The sequence below is a fragment of the Pempheris klunzingeri genome, chromosome 21, assembly GCF_042242105.1.
Source record: "Pempheris klunzingeri isolate RE-2024b chromosome 21, fPemKlu1.hap1, whole genome shotgun sequence".
In the NCBI taxonomy this organism is placed as follows: domain Eukaryota; kingdom Metazoa; phylum Chordata; class Actinopteri; order Acropomatiformes; family Pempheridae; genus Pempheris; species Pempheris klunzingeri.
This window is the reverse complement of record NC_092032.1, coordinates 15,015,294-15,039,626: the sequence shown is the minus strand read 5'-3', so window position 1 is coordinate 15,039,626 and position 24,333 is coordinate 15,015,294. Positions and strand designations below refer to the sequence as shown.

The window sequence follows — 24,333 nt, the reverse complement described above, 5'->3', positions numbered from 1 at the left end:
CGGATCCTGGAGGGAGCTGGGAGCCCAGGTGGGAAACAGGGAGGAGGAAAAAAAAAAGAGAAAACACCTCTGGTTAGATGTGCTTCAGCGTCTCACCCTCACCGGCTCCTTCTCTGTGTCTCTACTCACTCTCTCTAGCCAGCTTCTCCTTTCTATTGCTCACTCATCACTCTCCCTCTCTCTCCTGCTCCCTCCCTCTCCAGCTCTCTCTTTTATCTGAGGCTGGTGCTACCCCGCTGATACTGCCGGCTGCTGCCTGGTGAAGAACTGTTACGGATCGCGTGGCTTTGCCATTATACCCTGCAGTCCTAAAACGGTGATACATCCATCTCCAAGGGCTCATTACTACCTGACATGTGCCTCATCTTCAGCAAACACTAAGCTGACAGCAGTCCACAAAGAGGGGCACGGGCTGTGCGCTGATAAATAAATGAAACAAATATAATTCTACATCTAAAGACATGAATGAAAATACACACCAGTGATTATATCAATTTTCTCACAGCTGAGGACACAAAATGAGATCAAAGGCGACATCTTGCAGCAGAGAGTGAGGCAACATGAACTTAAGGCCTGATTTAAACAAGAGATGAAGTCACCGATGCTCCCGAATTTTTCTCCCAATTATTTTCATTTTTTGCGAGCACTTAAAAACAAGGACGAACAGCATCTACATGACGTGATTTGAGTACTGTCTGTCTGGACATCGTGGAGTAGAATACATTCAGCAAAGTGAAAGATTAAAAACTTTGAAATAAAATGAAACATCATAGTATAAAAAGTACTAAAAAAGCATGTTTAAGAGCATTTTATGAATGCCATCAGAGGTTTAAAGGCCTCCTTATGTCTCCTTAGGATCTAACATGTGCGCACAATTATTACAACACAGTCTACTGAGATTTTTGGGACTTTTACTTACTTTAAAGCAAAGTTTCTGAAAAGCTGTTCTTACCTAAACAAAGCTCCAGAAGAAAAAAGTAAATTTCAAAAAAAAAAAAAAAAAAAAGTTTTCAGAAAGTCCAAATGTTGAAGTCAGTCACACAGCAGCTAAAACACGGCAGCACAGCGCAGAGACCAGCTAGTACATGCTTTCTACTGAACCAGAAGCAGCCTCTGCAACCTTTGTGTATCTGAATGGCCACCACAGGTTCAAGCCTGAGGTTGCTTCCTAAGACAGGCACTGGAGATGTCACCTCCCTCCCCCCCCTCTCCCTCTCCCTCTCACACACACACTCCCTCCCGCCCTTGCTCCCTCTGTCTCTTCCCCCTTGTGTCCTTTGACTGGAGAGCTCCTCAGACAGTGTTCACCCCACCTCAGGCTCTGAGACACAGACACAGAGCAGCAGGACTACGGCCCTCTTCCTTATTTATGAATCAAGTCCAACCTAAATATATCTGAGCTAAGGACAGGTGACCAGTACATAGGCACAGAGAGGAAAAAAAGGACGGCGAGTCTTATCTTGCCCCCGCACCCATCAACACCCCCCCATCAGGGTGGTCGATGAGTTCCTGCCCAGAGGGGCCTTTTTAATGTGCTCATCACGGGAATCAGTCCTCTTTGATATGACACATGATAATCTATGAAAATGTTAATCAATAGAAATAGTTTAAGCTGTCGTTAAAAATGTGAGGCGGCTGGTCAATACTCATATCCCTAGTAACAATGTCACTAGTCATCAGGGCTTCATTTGTGGAGCACTTAAATGTGGGACACTGCGCATCAATGCACCTCTCTCCCCGCCGAGGTAAACACATTTTCCCCTCTGTCTGAGCCTGGCCACACTCTGCATGCATTTGGGTCCACCCCCACCTCCTACCTCCTCTCCTTTGAGTTGCTTGATAGGTCCACTGGAGGGCAAAATTAATACCTAATTGAATCTTGCAGTCATCAAAATAATCAATAGTTTTTTATTATTTATTCTTCACAGTCTGTTGACTGTTTGAAAGCTCAGAGGGACAGGGCAGAGCACAGGCAGCCCTGAAATTTCTACCGTTTCACAATGTAATTTTCACTGGGGCATGAGAGTTTGCAAGACCTATAAAAAATGAGAGCAGTGGTTTTTGTTACGAGGTGGGGAAAAAAAAATAAAGGAAAAATGGGAATCTTCGCCCCAGCAGCTACGATGAAAAATAGAATAAACACGCTACTGACACTTCAGAGAAGGGCAGGGTCCTTTCTGTCCATCCCTCCATCTTTTTCCCTTTCCCCTTTTCTCCTTATTTCATCATATCAGGAGTGTGGCGGTACCTCTCTAATGCTGGCATTTCTCTTCCTGACAGACTCCAAACAAGTGCCGGGAATGAGATCAGAGCTCTAATCTTCCCCTGGCCTCTGAGGCTCGAGGATAAGGGGGCAACACATCTCTCACCATCTTACACAGCTGTTAATTACTTCATTTCAAAACAGCTAGCTCTGCCTATTTGCAATCATGCCACCAAATTGGGCGTGTTTATTAATTTAGGATCAGGGAGCAATGCAATTACACGTAATGGGATAACAGTAATCTTATTGTGAAAATCCGTAATAAAAAAGGGATATTTAAAAAATTACCATAAGAAATTACATTACTGATTCTAAGCAGTGGCTGTGTAACGGATTAGCTTCATTTTTTAAAGTAACCCTCAGACCTCTGGTTAAAACAGTAATGCGAGTTTGTGCATGTGTGTGTGTGTACGTGAGAGAGAGAGGGTTGGCGGGAGCAGACATGAGGGAGAAGGTTAGTCTCATTTCTTTTCTGTTCTCTTAGTCTGACCACAGCTCAGGAACAGGTTGAAGGAACAAGAAAAAGCACTTGATCCCCCCCCCCCCCCCCCCCCCCCCAATCCCCCCCACCTCCTGCTCGCCAAACACCCCCATTGGCCGAATAATGAGTGGTTAGCAGAGAGTCCCAAGTGTCATCAGATATCCATGCTAATGGCTAGTGGTCCTACCAGTGCTGTCCCAGTTTGAGGGACACTGGGAGAATGGTTTCAGCCTGAGACCGGCACACCTCACTCCAAATCCTCTGGTTACTGAACAGAGAAAAAAATAATCAATGCTCATCATAACTGCCATAACTCTGTTTTATCTTCTTCACAAAAAAGTAACCAGTATTCAACATGGACTGCCCCAACAGCTGGAGGAGAAGCTTCAGCTGTGTTCAAATGCACTACGTTTGCAGTTAGTATACAAAACAATAATGTACTTCACAGTTTTGTACTCACAGGACATGATGTAATACATCCACCGACTGTCTGTTGAAGAAATTATTAATGGTGATATTAAAATGGATGAACAGATGTCTGGTCTTGGTGCTGGATGTCATAGGGTGAAGATAACGGCAAGGCCCCACGGGGAGCTGAAGAGAGCTACATAGTTACATGCCAGCAGAGATGCGATGATCACTTGATTTATCGATTAGTTGATTTACAGAAATTTAATCAGCAACTATTTTGATAATTGATGTAAATGTGACAATTTGATCCTTTTGTTTGTCATACATGATAGGGAATTGAATATTTTTGACTGATAATCAAATGGAACAAGTAAAGTGAATACACCAATGAGATATTGCAAAGGGCATTTTTCACATTCTACAAACAAAATGATAAATTGATAAAGTGAAAAAAATTGGGGGCAGATTAATCATTAATGAAAACAATCGCCCAAAAAAACTTCCCTTACACAAACTGACTTTGGAGTCCAAGTGATTAAAGTTCACACAAAGATTTAATATAAATATATATTTTGTTTTCCAATATGACCCTCAATTTATGTCACTGCCAGGTGGCATTTGTGTAATATTTAGCCCCTTTAGTCCTTTTCCTTCATACAATGGACTGCACAATGACATTATACTCAAAAATCATTTTTATTATCCTTGCTGTGGTTTATGTGTTTGATTAATTTTCCTTTTTTCACTTTCCCAGTGACACACACTCCATATTCTAACCCTGCTCAGCATTAATATGTAGTATGGAACTGGGACACAGTTTATGATTTAATGTAATCTCCCTAATGCACTGGCGATTTGCATTGTGCATGATGCATGCAGGGATAGGTTTCAGCACACCTTTAGCCCTGGACTAGATAAACCGGTGTTAAAAACATTAAAGAATGAGGTTTAAAATCTGCCTAAAGTATACCCCACTCTCTGTCAGGTCAAATCATGCGTTTGTTTTGTCAGGTTATATGACTTCATGAAATAACAAATGTAGTCCAAGCACCATAAAATCATTTATCGTCCAGTCTATCTACAGCAGACTTATTCTAAACTCATTATCACTGTTCTGGGTGGTTTAAATTCAGACTGTAATTAGCTGATTTGTTTTTCTGCTGGAACCTGATGACTTATTATTCCTCATAATGACCTGAGTAATATCAGATATCAGCTATTAAAAACTTGTTGTCAATGCTACAGTAAAATCAGTGACATTTCTCAACTTTTCAGTCACTCTTTTATTTAGTTTTCCAGAAACAAAATAAAAATTTAAGGTTTATTGAGCCCTGTCACGTATTTAAGAAATGTTTTACACCAAAGATTATTGTAAGCATGTAAGACTGCATGTTAAAATAAGTGAAACCTTTTCCTTCTCACAGTCATAGTGTTGATTTGACCTTTTAACCTTTAAAAAAACTAAAAACTGCAATGTAATACTATAAAAAGGGATTTTTTTGAACAAGTGTTCAGCTGTGTCTGTATTGTAACATCCCCAGACCTCAGTGTCTAATGTAGTATGGTAGATGATGATTTGTCTCCCCCTTAGGGTTATTAACCAAACTGTCCCCCTCTTTCATGGTAAATGGATCTTTGTGTAAGTCTTTATGCATGTGCGTTCTTTATGCATGCAAATGTCCTCTACTGCTATTAATGAGTTCTGTAATTTACCCATGAAAAATGCAGTAGGTTTGTATTAATTCATCTGTAGTATTACCAGCTAATCTACTTCCTCTGTATACACTACAATAGCAGGCCAGTGGTATAAGTAGTCAAGATTTGAGGTGATTTTTTTTCCACCCTCATTAATATGATCAGCAGTTATCCCTCTCTACTTCACTAAAGCTAAAATGCTCCCCAGTGGATGGTCGGCGGGTCAGTGAAGGCTGAGGGCTATCAAAGCAGTGTATTAAAAGGAGCTCTTTGAAGCTTGTAAACCATGGTGCCCAGCAGGTCCACAACAGATAGACGCTCCTGATTGGTCAGGTGTGTGTGTGTTTTTTGCTGGATCGATCCACGGAGCTGACATTCTGGAGCATCAAAGCTTTCAACACACTAATCTGACTCCTCCTATGAGGGCAAGGGTTGTTTTTATTATTATCCTTTTTTTTCCCAATGAAATGCTTATATCTCAGAGAGGCTCCTGCATGCTTATGATATGTGAATGGGCAAACTATGCGTTTTAAAGGTTTGAAAGGGGATGAAAACATATTGAAATCAAGCTTGGACACCGTTTTTATCAAGCAATAAATAATGCAAAACTATAGAGAGAGTTGGGGAGCAGCAGAAAATCACAGGGCCGTCCGTTGGGCATACCATTGGCAGCAGTGGAGTGACACTGCAGAGATTCACACACCGCTGCTCCTCAAAGTCAGTTTCCCCTCACACTGTCTCTGGAGACCCGCACCACATACACACTCATGAAAGGTGTGAAAATCTGATTTCCCAAAAAGGATCGGTAATTCTCTGTGAGGGTGGAAGCCACAATCAATAAATCATTGCTAAGTAGATTGTAAAGAAAAAAAAATTATTTCCCCTTGGTATCAGTGCATTAGGATTCTCCTGAGGATGGATGAGGCAAGATGGGGGTGTGAGACAATCTCAATAAAGAAGAGGCAAATCATACCTTTGGCATTCGTCTGGACTCTGGCAAGCAGCTGTCAGCTGGGTGACGGAGGACCGGGAGAGTCGACTAATAACTGAGGGATTCATTTGGCCACCAAGTCCAGGAATGCCTGGGAATATATAAAACCAACAGATTAACTGACTGTGTTTACAACATGCATGAACAGATGGTTATATAGTTCTATTGTTACGTTTTTGATCTCTCATCCGGACATTATAACCATTAAAAAAATGATCCTGTTGTTATCACAGGATGCATAGGAGACAAGTTCAGAAAAACTGTGACAGCTATCCAGTGTTGGAAAGTAACTAAGTGCATTTATTCAAGTTCTGTAGTGTATAACATTGCTGCAAGTTACTATCTGACTGTTCCCCTTTGCAGAATCAGATATCAAATACAAAACCTGATCATCTTTAAAGAACAGCTCAATTTTTACCAGCTGCAAAATGAATGGTGCATACATGAAAATGCATCAGCAATAACTGAAAAGTATAATAATATCATAACACACTCTGAAAGGGGCCACTCTACATTATCTACTTTTATGTTTGGTAGGTTTTGCTTACAACTTCTCTGCAGTAAAATATTTCAACATTGCTTTACAATTTCTTCTCAGTGGCAGATGAAGTATTCAGATCCTTTACTTTGACTGAAGTGGCAATACAATGATGTAAAGATGCTCCATTACCAACATAAATTCAATCAGTGCATCCAAAGTAAAAGTACCCCTGAGGGTGGTTAATTCTAATATTATATGACTAATATGCAAGTTGTATTTTAATGTTTAGTTGGCTGGTGTAGTGCTGTTTTAAACTACTTTATACTACTCTTTATTCTATTCTAATAGTATTTCATTTAGATGATTATATCTTATGATATGTTTTGTATGGAAAATCCCCAAAGTCACCACCAACTATTGCTCTCTGTAAATAAAAGTAACGTTACTGGAGAAAAAATGCCATAAATGAGACTGAAATGTAGTGGAGAAGAAGGATAAAGTACCATGACATGAAAATAATCAAGTAATTCAGTATCTTAAATGTATTGAGTTACTTTTCCACCACTTAACGATCCGAAAACTTCCTCCATCACAGCGGTCAACTGTTTTATTAATAGTTGTTAATTTATTGCATTAATTCATTTGATTTGGCACCTGTTCAAATTGTTAAAGTTGGTGTAATAAAACCTCTGTGATGATATGATTTGTGGTTGATTAAATTTCCTGCCAGTAGTTTGAGCAGTTTCAGACCTTTTGAGGGTGAGACCTTGAATTTAAATGTCATCCCAAAGAAAAAAAAACACTGTTAGCTAACAGTTAGCTTAATAATGGACAGTTCTCCACAGAGCTGATTGTTAGGTTAACTGTCCCAAATACGAACACAAGAGAAAGAACACATTCCAAACCGAGCAAAAACTACTTTCATAGGAAGAAGAGCTTTAGATAAACATAAATATCACGGTATAAAACACATTTACGGTCTTACCTGTTCAATGTTGTTAATTAGTGTCACTTGTCCTCCTCTCAACGGTTGGCGACAGAAAGACTTCAACACCCATGATGCTTCGCGGCTTTGTGTCAGTCATGTGATTTAACTGATGACAGAGAAGCATCGACAACAAACATCACTTTGTTGTATATTTCACAGGAAGCAAATCTAATAGCGGCATCGTGGACCTTTAATATGTATTTTCTTAACGCATATTGAGATATTAGAACTATTCTGTTTGGATTACGTTACAGCTGATAACGATGGCGGAAGTAGAGGAGCAGGTAAGCAGCATGCTAACGGCTAATGTTGACGTTTTATACATTTATGCGTCAAAATGAGAAATAAATGTGATCGGGGAATAATGTCAGCTGCGTTTTGATTTGATTCAGCTTCTTAGTCAATTGTTTGTGTCTCTTGGGAAGCGTACATTTGTGATGTGATAATAGCTTTACATTGGTTTGATATCTTTATGCTGCCTTCTGCAAGTAAAACATGGTAGCTGTTGTGCCCTGCCTCATCTCCAGTGTGTGTTTGAGTTACATTTTATGTGGCACTAGGTTATGCTTTGGTGCTTTAATATGTATAAGACAAATCGTTGAAATCTTTTCAAAATGTCTCTCCATTCAGAGAAGAAAACAAAGTGAGGAATTCACAGATGAGTCTGAGGTAAGAAACACATGACCAACACTGTGGTGCCCTCTCTTTTTGTCCTGCAGAAAGATCAAGAGGGAGAGGAAGTTTATATAGAGCTAAAACATTTTGGTAACAAATTACACCTACAATGCAATGCTGTTACACCAGTATGGCCATTTAGAAATGCATTAAAAGCAGCATATTGTCAGTGACAGGACTGCATATTTCTGTCAAGCAAGGGTGATTCTGTAACTCAAATAAAACTTGCTATAATACACAGCCAGCCTTTATCAACCCAGCCTAATCCCAAAAGGAACTTTGTCAGATTTTGAGAGGTGTCAAACACTCATGAATTACAGATAGCTGTCTGGATCCATCAATATTATGACTGAGCTTCGGCATGTTACAGTACACTTGTGCTTCTGAGAATCACAAGTAGACTAAATAAAACATAGCTATACACATCAGCCTGGCAGGAAGGGGAGATGGTCTTTAAAGGAAGTAGAGAATAGAATGAAATATCAGGGAAAGGCTACAGCAGACACTTGCACCTCTCAGAAGAAAACAGTTAAGAGGGTGCGAAAGAGAAAGGGAAAAATTCCAGACTTGTAAATAGACAGAGCTACATCCTGTTTTCTGATGTCTGTGCACAGTCTGTCCAGTACTGTCGGACACAAACACCCACAGGGAAACTTTTTGGGACTGTGGGATGGTGTGCCTCCACCAAGTGGCTGCGTGCAGCTGATTATTTACTTAATAGTGCAATATAATGTAGCTTGCTTGATATCTGTTGCTGCTGTTGGCTGGTTGACAGCAGCCTCACTGGATGACGGCACTGAGGGCCTGCTCGCTCTACACTCTGCTACACCCAGAAGAAATAAGTAGGAGGAGGGTAACAGTTTGTTCTCTTCACTACTTTAGTAATTTGGCCAGACTGGTCTGATTCGTATGATGACATAATGCAGTAATAAGCCTGACTGTGAGTGTAGTTTCGATGCCTGATGCCTGAACAATTCATATAGTCATGGAAATAGGTTTCATTTTAACTTACAAGGACAGTTGATTAAAAAAATAGACCTATAGCACCTATTCTCTCTTCTTCACTTAAGCTCTGAAACAAAATAATCAGATTAATTTGACAGTCAAGTCGAACAAGAAGAAAATAAAGAGAGATAATAATGAGAATGTAAATACCTACATGCAAAAATAAGTATATAAGCAATAAAAAAATGAGTGAACAAATGAGTGAATAAAAGAGACCGGCACTGAGTAAAAGGACATGAAAAAGACAAGTCATCACGAAGATGACACCCTATGAAGTCTTATTTTGTACCAAAATTAGTCAGTTTACTTTCATCGAGGAGTAAAGAAACCAGAAAATATGCACATTTGAAAATCTGAGAATTTGTGCAAAAATGATTAATCGATCATCAAAATAGTTGGAGATTATTTTGATAGTTGCCAACTGATCGATTAATCGACCAATTGTTGGACTTCTAGATGAGGTTAGATGACTGTTAATTCACTTCATTTCACATTATTGTCATCAAACCGTTCACTGCAGAAGCACCTGCATTTGTCAAGCTTCTCTACTCATTTATTCAAGATTTGCTGTTATTTGTCACCCAGCGGTACATTGTGTTAGAGACAGAAAAAAGAATGTTCTTATTACTGAAGAGGACACGTCCTCCTTTCTATGCTAAAGTTAAAGGAGAATGTTATATGTGTCTTATGTGTATCTTAGCTGCCAAAAGACAAAGAAAATGGCATAAATGGCTTCAGCAGAGAGGCCAGCTCAGTAGTTGACAAACCAAAAGACAACTTACAAGAGATGGCAAAAGTTTAAAAATGAGTAGTTTCTCTCCGGGGATGAAGTTTGCCTTTGTTGTTTGATACACCTTTGAAACCCGTGACAAATGCCCTCGCATCAGAAATCTCACAACCAGAATACACAGGAAATAGCCTAGATATGGCGTTGTTGAGTGGGAAAGGATTGTTTTTGAAAATAACATTTTTTCCACGCTATTGTCCCCCACCTCCAACCCAGTAGCACATAATGGCAGACAATGTTTTGAGTTGATGCACCCTCTGGGCAGCCACAGACTGTGCAGCATTGGTTATAAACTGAATTATGAGTAATATTCAGGCTGTGACTGGCCGCAAATGTTGGCTCACACTGGAAAGTGCAACACAGTAGAATACCTTAAGTTTGCTTTATGAAATGACTAAATTCATGTTTGCCACTGGGGATGCACGGTCTCATGAAAACATAACTTAATGCTGCATTTCGCGCAAGGTAATGAAAATTTGTCTTTGTGCATATATGTCCTGATACGCACATGCAAGACAAATGAATTTCTATTGGGACGCCTGAGTGCATGTAGGATTGGTCATTGGTGTGATCCTGCTGGGTTCATTGTCTTGCTCAGTGACACTGCAGCAGTGATTGTGGGCGTCGTGGATGTAAAACCAAAATGTATTGGTTATGTTACTTTTTGCTGCAGATTGTTGTAGGGATGCTGCTGAAGACTAAGAATAACCCCCCTGTTTATCATCTTCTTTTATACAGTGGTATTATGTGTGTGTGTATATGTAGTGCTGAAACAATTAGCTTCAATTGTCCAGCAACTATATTGATGATTCATCCTTTCAGGGATTTTTTTCAAACAAAAAAATGAAGATTTGACATTTTTCATTGCCATTTAAGATGATTAGCTGCAGATACTGTATAGATGGGTTTTGAACTCTTTGTCAGGAATACAAGATATTTTTCATGGTGGCTTCTTGGATACTATAATGGACAATTTTCACTATTTTAAGCCACTTTATGGACAAAATGAATAAGTGTATGCTCTTTAATCGGTAATAAACATAATTACTAGAATATCCTAATGAGGGCTCATCCTTTTCAAGAATGAACTTGAAGGAGCTACATTGATAATTCTCATGTTGTAGTGAAATGTAGTGAAAACACAAGAGTGTTTGTGAAGAGTTCTGTCTGAGCCATACACTGTACAGAAAGATGGATGTCATGTCATCCATCTTTATATACAGGCTTTGATCTGAACAGAGGAGGACAATTAAATGCATTGGACATCAAGTCAATTTAATTTTGATCTTTTTTTAGTTTCTAGTTTTGATTTTTCTACTCATGTTTGACTCTCTTTTCAAATATGTTTATCAAGCTTAGTCTTGTGTGACTGACCAGTGGAATTTATATTGTGAACAAAGTTCTGTTTACATTCAGTGTTTCTTTGAAAAAAACATTGCTCAGTAGCGCCACTAGTGGCCAAAATCTCCACAGGGCACCTTTAAGTTGAGCTGCAGTGGCAGCATATGAACTCATGCCACCATCTTGTTGAACCTCATCTCACTTAATTTAAAAAAGATCATATTTTAAGTCAGAGCGTTGGATTTAAATAAACTGAGGTGGACATTTTCCATTTTTCAGCTTACTGCATGAATGATTTTGTCTGTAGCTTTCATTGTGAACTGTGCCGTTTGTGAGAGGACACAGTGCTGTTGTAATCAATGTCGTGATCAATGTTATTGTGAGAGCCCATCTCACAAGGCTACGTTCTCTGCCAGGAGGAGGACAGCGAGGAGGAGCCCAAGCTGAAGTATGAGAGGCTCTCAAACGGGGTGACAGAAATCCTCCAGAAGGATGCAGCCAGCTGTATGACCGTCCATGACAAGGTAGAGGTTATAATCCACCATCCACAAGGGCATTTCACTCTACCAATCTCAAGTACAGTTTTCACATTGTTTATGTACACATTTGAGAGTCTTCAAACTTGGTTTTCATCCCCTCTGTTCAATCTGTAAAGGCAGCCCATTCTTTTCTCACCTTCCCCTGCTTTTCCTCTCAGGGAGGTACATCAAAAGACACCAGACGCCATTGTCTTCTCCTCTTTTTATTCCCACTCTTACATATTTTTCGCTCCTCTCCGTTGTTTGCTGAATGCTGATATTTTTAAGAGGGCCCCTCTCAGCGAGATGGTTAATCGTTGTGGCACCAGCAGCACACATGCACGCCTGAGCAGAGCGAAAGTCATACCCAGTTATGTCTCCTCACCTGATGTTTTATTAACCGCTATTGATTTTCATTTATTTATTTTTACTTTGAGGATTTGGTCCCCTCTTTTTTTTTTAAACCTCAAAATAGCAAGCATGCCACAGTGAGAGACATTGCTTTGCTGAAATTCTAAATTTGATCTGACTGTCTTTCTTCCTGGGATTTGTGTGCTTGTGTACCTTCTGCCATCCAGCTACCTGTGTGGTCACACCAGCCTCCTCCGCCGTTGCAAACTCCCACAGCCTTAAAGCCACCGACGGCACATATTGCCCTATGTTGCCTCATATTTTAAGTGTCTGAATCGGAATTTCATTTGAACAATTCCATTCTGATAAATCCCTTTAAAAGTCGCTCCGCCTCACAAGGTTGAACCCTTTATTTATTTATTTTTGGTTATTTTATTTGGGGAGATTGCAGGGGCTCTGTCTGACATGCTCAGCTGTGCCTGTAAATATAAGCATTTCATTATAGACTGCACTGAAGCATGGTGGGCTCGCCGCACATCCACATGCTGGTCTAGGAGGGAGGGGGATTAGGAGGAGGGCATGGAGCAGGGGCTGGGGTGGAAGAACACACACTTAATCTAATGCCAAAAGCCCCCAGTTTCTATAATTTTTTTGTCCCAGTGGACTCACGTACACACACACACACACACACGCACATTCACATATGCACTTTTGTTGAAGCACAAAACACAGAAACCAGTTGCTGCTCAGTAGAAATAATAGCTCTGTGCTGGGCAGGGAGGTGATTGGGTTGCATGGGGAGCATGGGAAGAAGTCAGATGTACAGTGCATTTATTATGCTTAAGCATTTTAATTTGAGAAAAAAAAAATGCCATTTCACACAGTATGCTTTAATAAATAGGGCTTTTCCACCCCCTGCAATTTCACAGTTTTGCCTCCAAGCCCACCCAATCCCCACTCTGCCCATGTCGCTCCAGCTCCAGGAAGTATTTTTTTTATCCTCTTCCACAGCCTTCATCAGGCATAAGATTTCTTCCAAAGTCGTGAATTTGTTTCAAGTGTTTTCTGGTTTGATTTACATTACATTTGTCCCTGTTCAGTTTCTTGCCCTAGGTACCCATTTTGGAAAGGTTTTCCTGCTGGACATCCAAGGAAATGTAACTCAGAAGTTTGAAATTGTGAGTACAATAAATCCTTTAGATTACAATGATGAAATTCTGTAGGCCTGCTGGTACATGTGATTAACTTTTTACCAATGTTAAAGACTAATGCTGATAATAATATCATATGATATATTATCGGAATATTAACAATAAATATTTCTAATAACTCGTGATCCCCTGAGTTTTCCTATAGTGCCACCAGCAAGCTCACATTTATAGTTTTTAGTGAAATATCTCAATTATTGGATGGATTGCCATGAAATTATCTACATTTGGTAATAAAAAAAAAAAAAAATGTCTCCTTCAAGATGAATTGTTATCACTTTTATGATCCCCTGACTTTTCATCTAGTGCCATCATCAGGTCAAAATTTTAATTTGAATCTTCTCATCTAACTATTTGCAACAAAGAAGATAAACATATTTCCCAAACATGAACTCTTCCTTTAATCTTACAAATCTGATTTAGTCCTACTATTTTACTTCCTGCATGCGTGTCTCCTCACTTGTTTTGGAGGGAATGGGTTCCGAACAGTAATTTAATTTGCAAGTCAAAAACATTCAGTAATCAAGGCTGATTTGTCCGACACAAAGGGGCAGTTTTACATTAGTTTACCTGCACTCATGCTTCTGACCGTAGTGTCCCTGCTGAGCACATTGATTCAAGTGCTACTCACCTAAAGAACTTACTGCCAGTTATCAGTCATTGCCTGGGAAAAACAAGGAAGGTGTTTTACTGAACAGAAGAACACCGCTGCGCTCTGGCTGATGGATTTGTGACGTAGGTTGTAAAATAAATGGGTAAGAATACAGTGAAAAACAGAAATGGATTTAATATGCGTACCAAACACCCAGGTGAACCTAATGCACTTGAGAAATTGTAAATATATGATAAGCAAAAAACTTTTTCCCCTTTAGTCTACACAGTCAACCCTTTAGGGATGGTTTTTAAGTGACATTTGCTGTAATTTATGCCATTTGGTTGATCCTTTTATCTAAAGAGCCCTATAGTGTCATGAATGTCTAAAATTTAAAAGCATCAGCAGTGAATTGGGACCCCCTAACCTTCACAGTGTTAATGCCACGCTCTATGCATTGACACATATGGGACTATGCATCCATTACATACTCAAATTTTTGCCTTTTTTGCTTTTTCTGGCATTTCACTTAGTGGGGTAAAATGTCAGCCAGCAACATTTGGCCAGCCACAAAGATATTCGCCCGCCTCTAAAAAAAAGATGCCTTGATATTGTGTCTCCGCAGAGCTCAGTGAAGATCAACCAGATCAGTCTGGATGAAAGTGGAGAGCATGTGGGCATCTGCTCCGAGGATGGGAAGGTGAGATCTCTCTGCTCATCACCGCTGGTTACTGATCCCTGGGCCTGCAGCATCTTTCATAATTCATCCTCAGATTCATATAAAACTCACCTTATCAGTGTTAAACTTTATGCTAATGATGTGGAACTTGAGGTGTTTGGTGGTGAATTTTTAGAAGGCAGTTCTTCCACGGTTGGAGCATTAACCCAAACTTTTATCTTCGCCACATCTACTCATAAGCGCATATTTTTTTCATGATGCGGGAATTTATAAAAAGCTTGTACCAATTTTGAAGAGTAGGGGAACGGATTGCACTCAGATCCGCTGAGCTGTCAGTCAGCCATCAGCCGTCTATGGATACCCTCTCCATGTTCTCCACCTTGCTGTTATCTTGTCTCTTCTCATCATTACCACCATCCTTCATGGATTTCGCAGTCAAGATATGCTCTCTGATATCACCCTCCCCCTTACTTCTAGCACTCTGGTGGCAAAAACAAGATCTTGTCGCACAAAAAGTGGAGCAGACAATTAAAATCAATGCTACAGCAATTGTTTGCCCTCAACCAATTCAGTTGGCTGTTAATCCTTTGAAAATCTAACTTAATCCTTAATCGCTGGTGCGGTTCAAAAAAAGAGATTGCATCAGAGTTTTATATTATTCCCCTACTTTAAAAAAAAAAAAGCATCTTCCTCTTTGGGCCTCAGATAAAGAGAAACTGGGTGTCATGTACTCTAATGGTACATTAGGGTTTGTTGTAGCTGACTGAAGCCCTGGTCAAGTCCAAGATGAGGACTCATGTTTCTAAACCCTGCAGGGTTCAAAGAATCAACTTGTCCACTAATTGGTGACCCAGCGGAGAAATAGGGAGCCAATCAAAGTCTTCTCTGACCACAATTCCCCCCGCTGGCCTCAGATAGTTGCAGAGGCAGCAATTAAAGGAGAAATTTTTGAGTTATTCACCTTTTCTTGCCGTTCTGCCGTCTCGTCTCTGTTTCAGGTTCAAGTGTTTGGTCTCTATACAAGAGAGGGCTTCCATGATAACTTTGACTGTCCCGTCAAAGTAAGCTGAAACCAAATTCTCTGAAAACTTACGTGTCTTGGCATGCAGCTCTTACCATTACCTGAATACAACGAAAAATCCCATATAAAAACTACGTAGTCTAATCTGTCCTTTGTGTTTTGCAGGTGGTGGCATTACACCCTCAGTTCACCAGATCAAACTACAAACAGTTTGTCACTGGGGGCAACAAGGTAGGTCTGAGTAGTAGTATTTGCTTTTGCAGTCATTATATATACAGTTTTAGACTTTTCCTGCCAATTCATCTTGATTGTGTCCGGGTGAAACCGAATCCTGCAAACCTCCTTACTTTGGCTCGGCTGAAGGCGATGCACAGGCCTTTGTCTGGTGTGAAAGGCTCTTACTCTTCTGTCTCTTTGCTGGAGTGCTCTTGGGAGAGCTGCCCATTTTCACAAAGTGCTGTTCGCTCAACAGTGTTTGAAAGGCAATGCTTCACAAGCACAGCAAGTAGATGTCATTATCAAGAGGGTACATAGTCTTCAGATTTCCGGGCGCATACAGTGATCTCTTTCCTGAAAGTTGTCTCGGGGAGGTATGTCACAAGGAAAGGTGAAAAGCATCTTAGACATCAGATTTGTTGTTGTGTTTTTCGGAAGTAAAACCACCTACCTATTACCACATGCCAATTACACCACTGTGGACTGCTCGGGAGTAGCGTCATGGCAAAACCACCCATAAATAAAGTATACTGACATTTATACAACAGGGGTGAGGAAAAACAACTTTTTTATGAAACCCCATTGTTAGTGTTACTTTGCCATTTTCTTTCAATTGGCACTGATTCCTCTCAGTTCCAAGTTGCGAAGGCCTCCACAATGTGACTGTGATGAAAATCAATAAGCCTCAACGGGAGCCACATCCTGTCAAAGGAAATTCAATTTTGTCGCCACAGCTCTTTTGTCATATCATCTCTTTGTATAGCAAACTGTTTATTAACATAGCCCAACCGCTGAATTAAAGAGCCTATACAACCTTCTCTCTGCATCCTTGGTAATATTATGGACTTTTAGAAGGTGTTTTTCATATCACTTTTATATAGTAAGGACAGTAACAATGTCAGGAATGTGAATGACAGGCTTTGTCCTCTACGGCATATACAATACAAGGCCTGAACATTAAACTACAGTTTCTGAAAGAGATCTGTGGCCGTCTTGATGCTGCATTGCATTGTGGTTATCTTCACACCATACTGTTGCTGAGCTTCCACACAAGAGAAGACAATACACTACATATGTATGGCGTGAAAACGGAACGTGTTTAAATACTTGTTTCTGTACTTCACCTAACCCACTGTGACTACAACAAATGGTGCGTGTCCTAAAGAAGCCGTAACTATTATGATGAGAGGAAGAAGGATGTATGAAATCATGCTTGTAATGCATCAAGTTTTTCAGCCCTTTCTTTATGGCTTTCACACCATCTTCTACTTGGAAATTACGTCAACCGTGTGAAACTGTAAAATTACTTCTTCCTCCACCGAATGTGAAGCTAATGTGAAGCATTCCCACTTAGATGGAGTCTAATGAGCAATCTGTCTTCATTGTCTTTGTGCCTAAATGCACTGAAGTGGAATTAAGATCTTCATATGAGGGGAAAAAAATCAGATTTTAGCTCATCATTAGCAGCGTGAATGAGAAAGTTCCCCACAGTTAAAGTTAAATCTGTAATGCTGTTTCACCCTTCTGCCAGAAGCAGCTCCTGCCTGCCTGCCAGCCTGTCTGCCCCTGTGTGATGTGCTGTTCATCTACTGCCCTCTGTAGGCAGGGATGCACCACTGCACCCCCGAGCTGCTGTTAATTCAAGGTGCAAACTGTGTAGTATTAAATGTGCTCCTGTTTTCTTTCTCAAAGCTGCTCATGTATGAAAGGAACTGGTTGAATCGCTGGAAGACGTCTGTTCTTCATGAAGGCGAGGGCTCAATCACTAATGTCCAGTGGAGAGCTAACCTCATTGCCTGGGCCAACAATGTGGTGAGTGACCCCAAGAAAAGTTGCAGACCCCAATAAAATGTACAACAATGAATGTGAAAATGCTAAAGTTGGGTTTTCCTGATTTCTTTTAGGGAGTTAAAATCTATGATCTCAGTACGAAACAGCGGATCACAAACGTGCTGCGTGATAATGTCAGCCTGAGGCCCGACATGTACCCGTGCAGCCTGTGCTGGAAAGACAATTCCACTCTCATAGTTGGCTGGGGGACTTCCATCAAGGTTTGCTACTTTTCTGTTTACATTTTCATTAGTCATTACAGACACCAGCAATTCCAGTTTTTCACATTTCCTGTTATTTTTTCCTTTCTCCTCAGATTTGTGTTGTAAAAGAGCGAAATCCCACCGAAATGAGAGACCTGCCCAGCCGCTATGTGGAAATAAGTATAAACACATATAGTATACACATATTTACAATGTAATAGGTTCAACTTTATTGTAAATGCACAGGAACTGAGACAACAAAATGACATCTTGCATCTAACAGAAGTGCAGAAGCATTAAGTGCAAAATAATGTACATATGCAGCGGATATGAATATGCTAAAGTTATTTACAGTTTGAACAGAACAAAAACTTTATTGATATGGCATTTTTCTAAACAAAGGTTACCAAGTGCTTTATAACATAAAGACAGAACAGGCAACCACAATAGATGAATAAAAAAAGAACTAGAATAACAGTAGGTGAGATAGGTTTAAAACACAGTGTTTAAAAACAAGGGAGCCAAATGACCTGCAGTCAAGCTAAGCTCCGGTGTAGCCAGTGGCTTTTTCTGCCGTCTGTGATAAATGTAGAGGAATTAGTGTTAGTGATAATGATGCAGGAGCATTTTAACAACAAGGAGAGCAGCAGAGGTTGATATAGTAGAGCAGGACTTCAAAACTCTGGTTGTGTGGACAACTTACAAATAGATTAAATGCATTATAACAAGAGGATGGTGTATTTCATCATCTCTTGTTTGGTTTCTCTGAATTTTTTTTCAAACAGTGTCTGCATTTGAGACCGAGTTTTTCATCAGTGGCCTGGCACCGCTGGCAGATCAACTCGTGACCCTGTACTTTGTGAAGGAGAACACTGATCACATGGTAATGATACTTCTTTCATTAATATGTTTTACTAATATGTCAGAGGGGCAAACGTGGTATGATTGTGTGTGTTTGTGTGTGTGTGTGTGTGTGCAGGACGAGGAGTTTCGTGCGCGGCCTCGTCTCGACATCATCCAGCCTCACCCCGAGAGCTGCGAGGAGATCTCCTCAGACGCGCTGACTGTGCGCAACTTCCAAGACAACGAGTGCAGAGACTACCGCCTCGGTGAGACTATAAAAACAGCCCCCGGAGAAATGTCACGCAGCCTTTTACTGCGCTCTGATTTCATTATGCATCGACTATCAAATGTCAGCTGTAATGTACAATACGCAGAGGCATAAATGTATTTTCATTAACAGAGCATTCAGAGGGAGAGTCGCTCTTCTACATCATCAGTCCCAAAGACATCGTCGTGGCCAAGGAGCGAGACCAAGATGACCATATCGATTGGCTGCTTGAAAAGAAGAAATACGAGGTTGGTGCCGTTGAATTTTACGAACGTTGCAAAGGTTACAGTCTACAATTAAATAGTTTTAACTGCATGTCCTGTTATTGTGGTTTAACTGTGACAGGAGGCCCTGATGGCTGCAGAGATCAGCTTCAAGAACATCAAGAGACACGATGTTCAGAAAATTGGGATGGCTTACATCAATCACTTAGTGGAGAAAGGAGACTATGACGGTGCAGCGAGGTAAGCTCACGTGTTCTGCAGGTTAATATGTTTCACAATGAGTGGGTGTGTGAGATATTTGGAGAATTATATTCTCCATGGTCCATATTACAAAGGCCCTCTGTTATAAATGCTAGACTCAGATTCTCTATATAAAAGCAGAATATTTCACCTGTGTCTTAAACATAATCTAGATGTATTCTCACTAAAACTACCACAGTTACTGAATGGATAAGATTAGATTTTATTTTTACCTGGAATTCAACCAAAAACAAATTGTTTTACAAAAAAAATTAACTCAAGGTTCACTTACTAACTTTTTCCAGAGCTTTAAACAGCATGTACTATTTCCAAGGTGAAGACTGAACTTTTAAGCACACAGTGCACACAGCTTATATACTGTATGGTCATTCCTTATTAACGTTTTGTGACTCTACAGTCACAAGCGTGGCCACTGCTAACAAGGCCAAAAACACAGAATCATCTTGTTTCATCTGAATGATTAAAGTGGGTTTTTTTTCTAATTCAGGAAGTTTCAAAAGGTGCTTGGAAAAAACATGGAACTATGGGAAAATGAAGTGTACAGGTTCAAGACCATCGGACAGCTGAAGGTGGGTCAGGATATCTGGTGCAGAGTTCAGCCAAAACAAATTTCTGTTGGAAATTGGATCAATTATGAAATGAGATGCATTCTTTATATGAAGTTTTGTGTATTTTTTTTTTTATCAATATTGCTCCACGTCCCTCCAATTTCAGGCCATCAGTCAGTATTTGCCCAGAGGAGATCTGCGTCTCAGACCGGCCATCTATGAAATGATCTTGCATGAATTTCTCAAAACTGATTATGAGGTACTTCGTCCCCCAAAAGTCTTGACATCCTGCAACAAATCCAGTGTCAATCCATCGCTTGATCACCAGCAAACGGTTTGTCCCTCTGTCCACAAAGGGTTTCGCCACGCTGATCCGGGAATGGCCTGGAGAGCTGTATAATAACAAGGCCATTGTTCAGGCGGTCACTGATCACCAGAAGAAGGACCCCACTAACAGAACCTTGCTCACCACGCTGGCTGAACTGTGAGTGCATTACTGAACCAATTCTTCAGACATTATCATTATAACAGCTTAAAAAATGTTACTTGTTAATCTTGTTTTCATCTAACTGCATGAAGTAACTTGTTGGTCTTTGATGCTGCTGCAGGTACACATACGACCAGCGGTACGACCGAGCCTTAGAAATCTACCTGAGACTGAGACACAAAGATGTTTACCAGCTGATCCACAAACACAACCTTTTCTCCTCCATAGAGGACAAGATCGTGCTCCTCATGGACTTCGACAAAGAGGTGAAAGTCCGATCACAGACTGGAAACTTTTTGTTGTCGTGCTTATTGTCACATGTTTACTTTTTCAAGTGTTTTTAGTGAAAAGAAACGAGCACTGTATGACGTTCTCTCGATGAATGCAGCAGTCTTACATGTAACATGCTGGTCTTTGTCCATCTGAATAATTTGTTCTCAAAATGTGCGTCATCAGAAAGCTGTTGACATGCTTCTCGACAATGAAGACAAAATATCGGTAAGTGTACTTGGCCTCTCTCCATCTTTTATTAAGGATCTGATGAAAATCTGCTGCCCGCTGAACCCTTTTCTCTTTTAACAGACAGACAGGGTGGTGGAGGAACTAGCAGACAGGCCCGAGCTTCTCCATGTGGTAGGCTCATATACGTATAACTTTAAATATAATTACCGTAACTTTCGAAATTGAATTCGGGACTGATTTCATTCACATGTTCCCCACAGTACCTCCATAAACTGTTCAAACGGGACCACCACAAAGGCCAAAAATACCACGAGAGACAGATAGGCCTGTATGCCGAATATGACCGGCCAAATCTCTTACCATTCCTGAGAGATAGCACGCACTGCCCACTCGAAAAGGTACAATTTTTACGTTATCTTGCTGCTTAGTTTCCCAAAACTACAAGACGTGAATTATTTCGTCTTCTCATTTCTGTGTTTTTCTCTCAGGCTCTAGAGATTTGTCAGCAGAGGAACTTTGTTGAGGAGACTGTCTTCCTGCTCAGTAAGTGTTCAAATTAAAGGACAACTTTGGTGTGGGGCAACTGTGCCCATCAAAATATGTTCATTAAAAGTGCTTGATGTAACCACTGAACGGCTCAAATTGTCATTCAACATGTGTTTGTCATGTGTGTCATTCAACATTATAGAAAGGATCCCCGCAGAGATACACCTGTGAGATTCTTTTTTTAAACCAGAAACAGCTGTTATAGTGCTCCCTTCAAAGCTACCAGACTCCATTGACAAAAACAGTAATTTAACCTCAGAACACGTTAGTAGCTGGTCTGCCGCTCGATCGGTTAGTTAGTTTGTGTCATTATGGTGTTTGAAAGGTTGCGTTTGGATCCAACACAATATTTGCATAACACAAAAATAATGTGTTTAAGTGTGTTTGAAATGATTGAGAGGACATTAATCCAGCATGTTGCTTCCAGGCCGGATGGGGAACTGCAGACGAGCTCTGCAGATGATCATGGAGGAGCTGGAGGACGTGGACAAGGCCATAGAGTTTGCCAAAGAGCAGGACGATGCAGAGCTCTGGGAGGATCTCATCTCTTACTCGATTGACAAACCACGTATGATGCAGTCTCCCACTGGCTCACTTATTCTGTCTGTCTTCGTTTTTTTTCTCACTCTCGTAATATTCTTTGTCCTGTGTCTATTTTACTGCTATTGCCTTCCCAGCATTCATCACTGGTCTGCTCAATAACATCGGTACTCATGTGGATCCCATCCTGCTCATACATCGCATTAAAGAGGGCATGGAGATCCCAAACCTCAGAGATTCACTAGTAAAAATCCTCCAGGACTACAATCTGCAGGTTGGACATGTTTCTCTTAGATTAGTTGACATGTTTTTCTCACTTGACATCAATTTTAACAGTTTCTCTTGTTTGGCTTACAGATGGTAAAATAGTATAGCTGTAAACACTGTTCACTACTAGTGTAGCATTTATTCAGTTAAAATAAAAGAGAAAGGATAGAGAGATAGATATCAAACCACCAATAAATAATTGAATACTCAAGAGTTAAACTAAAATATCTACAATTGCTTAATTTCACCATCACAGATACCAGTGTAGTCAGCGGGGGGTTGCATTAATACTTTAAAATCAACAAAAGAGCTCAAGTTATTCTGTTTTATATCTGGCTGCAAGTTCCATCTGAGTGGAGCAAAACATTGACTGGGTTTTTTTTTTGCAAACACAAAGATTACTGATGTTTCTTACTATATTACTACATAAGTATGTTAAGTAGGATGAATATATTTTATTTTTGATAGTGAGAGCTGGGGAGATTAACATTCTTGTGTATCTTATCATTCATTTTAAGAATGAGTTTCATGAACTATTCATTGTGTTGTTTGTTTATTAACCAGCTTTTTTTTTTTCTTTTCCAAGATTCTTCTGAGGGAAGGATGTAAGAAGATCCTGGTGGCCGACTCCCTCTCTCTGCTCCAGAAGATGCACAGAACGCAGATGAGAGGAGTCAGGGTCGATGGTGGGTTCACTTTCTTGGCGTTCATGCAGAATACGTGGAATTTAAGTCGTTTTAAACTGTACTCACACTAAATGTTTGTTTTCTTTTCAGAGGAGAACATTTGCGAGTCGTGTCATGCTACAATATTACCGTCAGGTGGGTTTTCTTTGTGGTTGTCTCCCAGTATTTTCATGTTGTATTGCATTTGAAAGCTATTTGTTGCTCATTTTTGAGTCACACCTGTGTTTCAGACATGGCCAAACCCTTCAGCGTGGTGGTGTTTCACTGCAGGCACATGTTCCACAAGGAATGTTTGCCATCTTCAGGAACAGTAAGTATTGCCTCTGCACTCTGTGTCACTCCTAACACATCACATTCCTTTAGTTTGCTCTTGAGCTGTACATGAATCATATCTTCCCATCGTGTGCTTCCCCAGACACTGTTGTATTTTATCTCAAAGGATCTCAAACATAACTTTCTGTCTTATATTGCGACTCCTATACATTTTCCCTTTTTCCCCATTTCAGATTCCTGGGCTGCAGTTTTGTAACATCTGCAGTGCGAAGAGGCGCGGCCCAGGAAGTGGAATCCTGGAGATGAAAAAGTAACGGGGATTTATGCCCTCACACTGTTATTATTGATGCTTTTATCTTCTCTCCCGTTGCTTTCCCTTTACTGTTAGTGCATTGATCAATGAATATCACTTTCCCTCAGTCGCTGAACTGTACACTAGCAAAAATGCAAAACAGTTCTATTGGATTGTCTCTGTATATTTATATCCAACAACAACAACGTGCTGCACTTGTTCTGCCTGCCACTAATGTGATTTGGTGATGAAATGTCTGCCGAGAGTCTGACAAAAATAAAATCAGATAAAAACTGCTTGTGGTTGTGTTAGATAATTATGTATGTCTTCTCTGTAATCCACTCCAAGTCAAACCTGTCTACTCAGATAGATCAGGAGACTCGATTTCTTGAGATTTGCATGTTGGAAACTGGTTCTGGCTGGATTTTGGTGTTTAGAGAAGATGACATTAGAGCTAAGAAGACCCACACACTCACTTCTCTGTGACACAGCGTCTGTATGACTCTGCAGGTGGGAGGGATGATTTCAAACCGACACTATACTGTGTGTGAGTGTGTTTTATGGGTGCCTGTAATGTAATAAATAATCTGTTTAAGTCATCAGACAGTGTTTTTTATTCATCCGACTTTTATCTCAAAAAAGGACAGTTTAATGACATAAAATGTGTCAACAGTTATTTCATTCATCAACAGGCTAAAAAGTGTATCTTGTGTTTGTATTCCTTTCACTGTGGTATCATGATGCTGCTGTAAATATGTTGAAAACGTAAAGAGGAATGTGACTGCAGCTAAAATGAATATGAATAACTTAATATTTCATTTTGTCACCCTTACATTACTGATACCACAGCTCAAACTGGTGCACACAGAGATGTAAAACCACCCCCAAACCCTTTAAGGG

The 24,333-nt window shown here is 40.2% G+C and overlaps 1 protein-coding gene across 1 annotated transcript; it reads left to right on the top strand.

Moving 5' to 3' along the window:
• Positions 1–7,430: 7,430 nt before the first annotated feature.
• On the top strand, positions 7,431–24,032 carry vps41 (VPS41 subunit of HOPS complex). Its single transcript, XM_070853043.1, has 28 exons — positions 7,431–7,594; positions 7,941–7,979; positions 11,535–11,642; positions 13,088–13,165; positions 14,413–14,487; positions 15,465–15,527; positions 15,653–15,718; positions 17,396–17,515; positions 17,608–17,754; positions 17,850–17,916; positions 18,522–18,619; positions 18,716–18,845; positions 18,980–19,095; positions 19,193–19,311; positions 19,820–19,901; positions 20,047–20,139; positions 20,237–20,364; positions 20,489–20,633; positions 20,824–20,865; positions 20,950–21,000; positions 21,090–21,227; positions 21,318–21,372; positions 21,803–21,943; positions 22,053–22,189; positions 22,769–22,868; positions 22,959–23,003; positions 23,099–23,178; positions 23,375–24,032. Exons 1-28 carry the CDS (start codon positions 7,574–7,576, stop codon positions 23,453–23,455), a joined length of 2,565 nt encoding a protein of 854 aa, XP_070709144.1. The 5' UTR covers positions 7,431–7,573; the 3' UTR covers positions 23,456–24,032.
• The last annotated feature ends 301 nt before the right edge of the window (positions 24,033–24,333 follow it).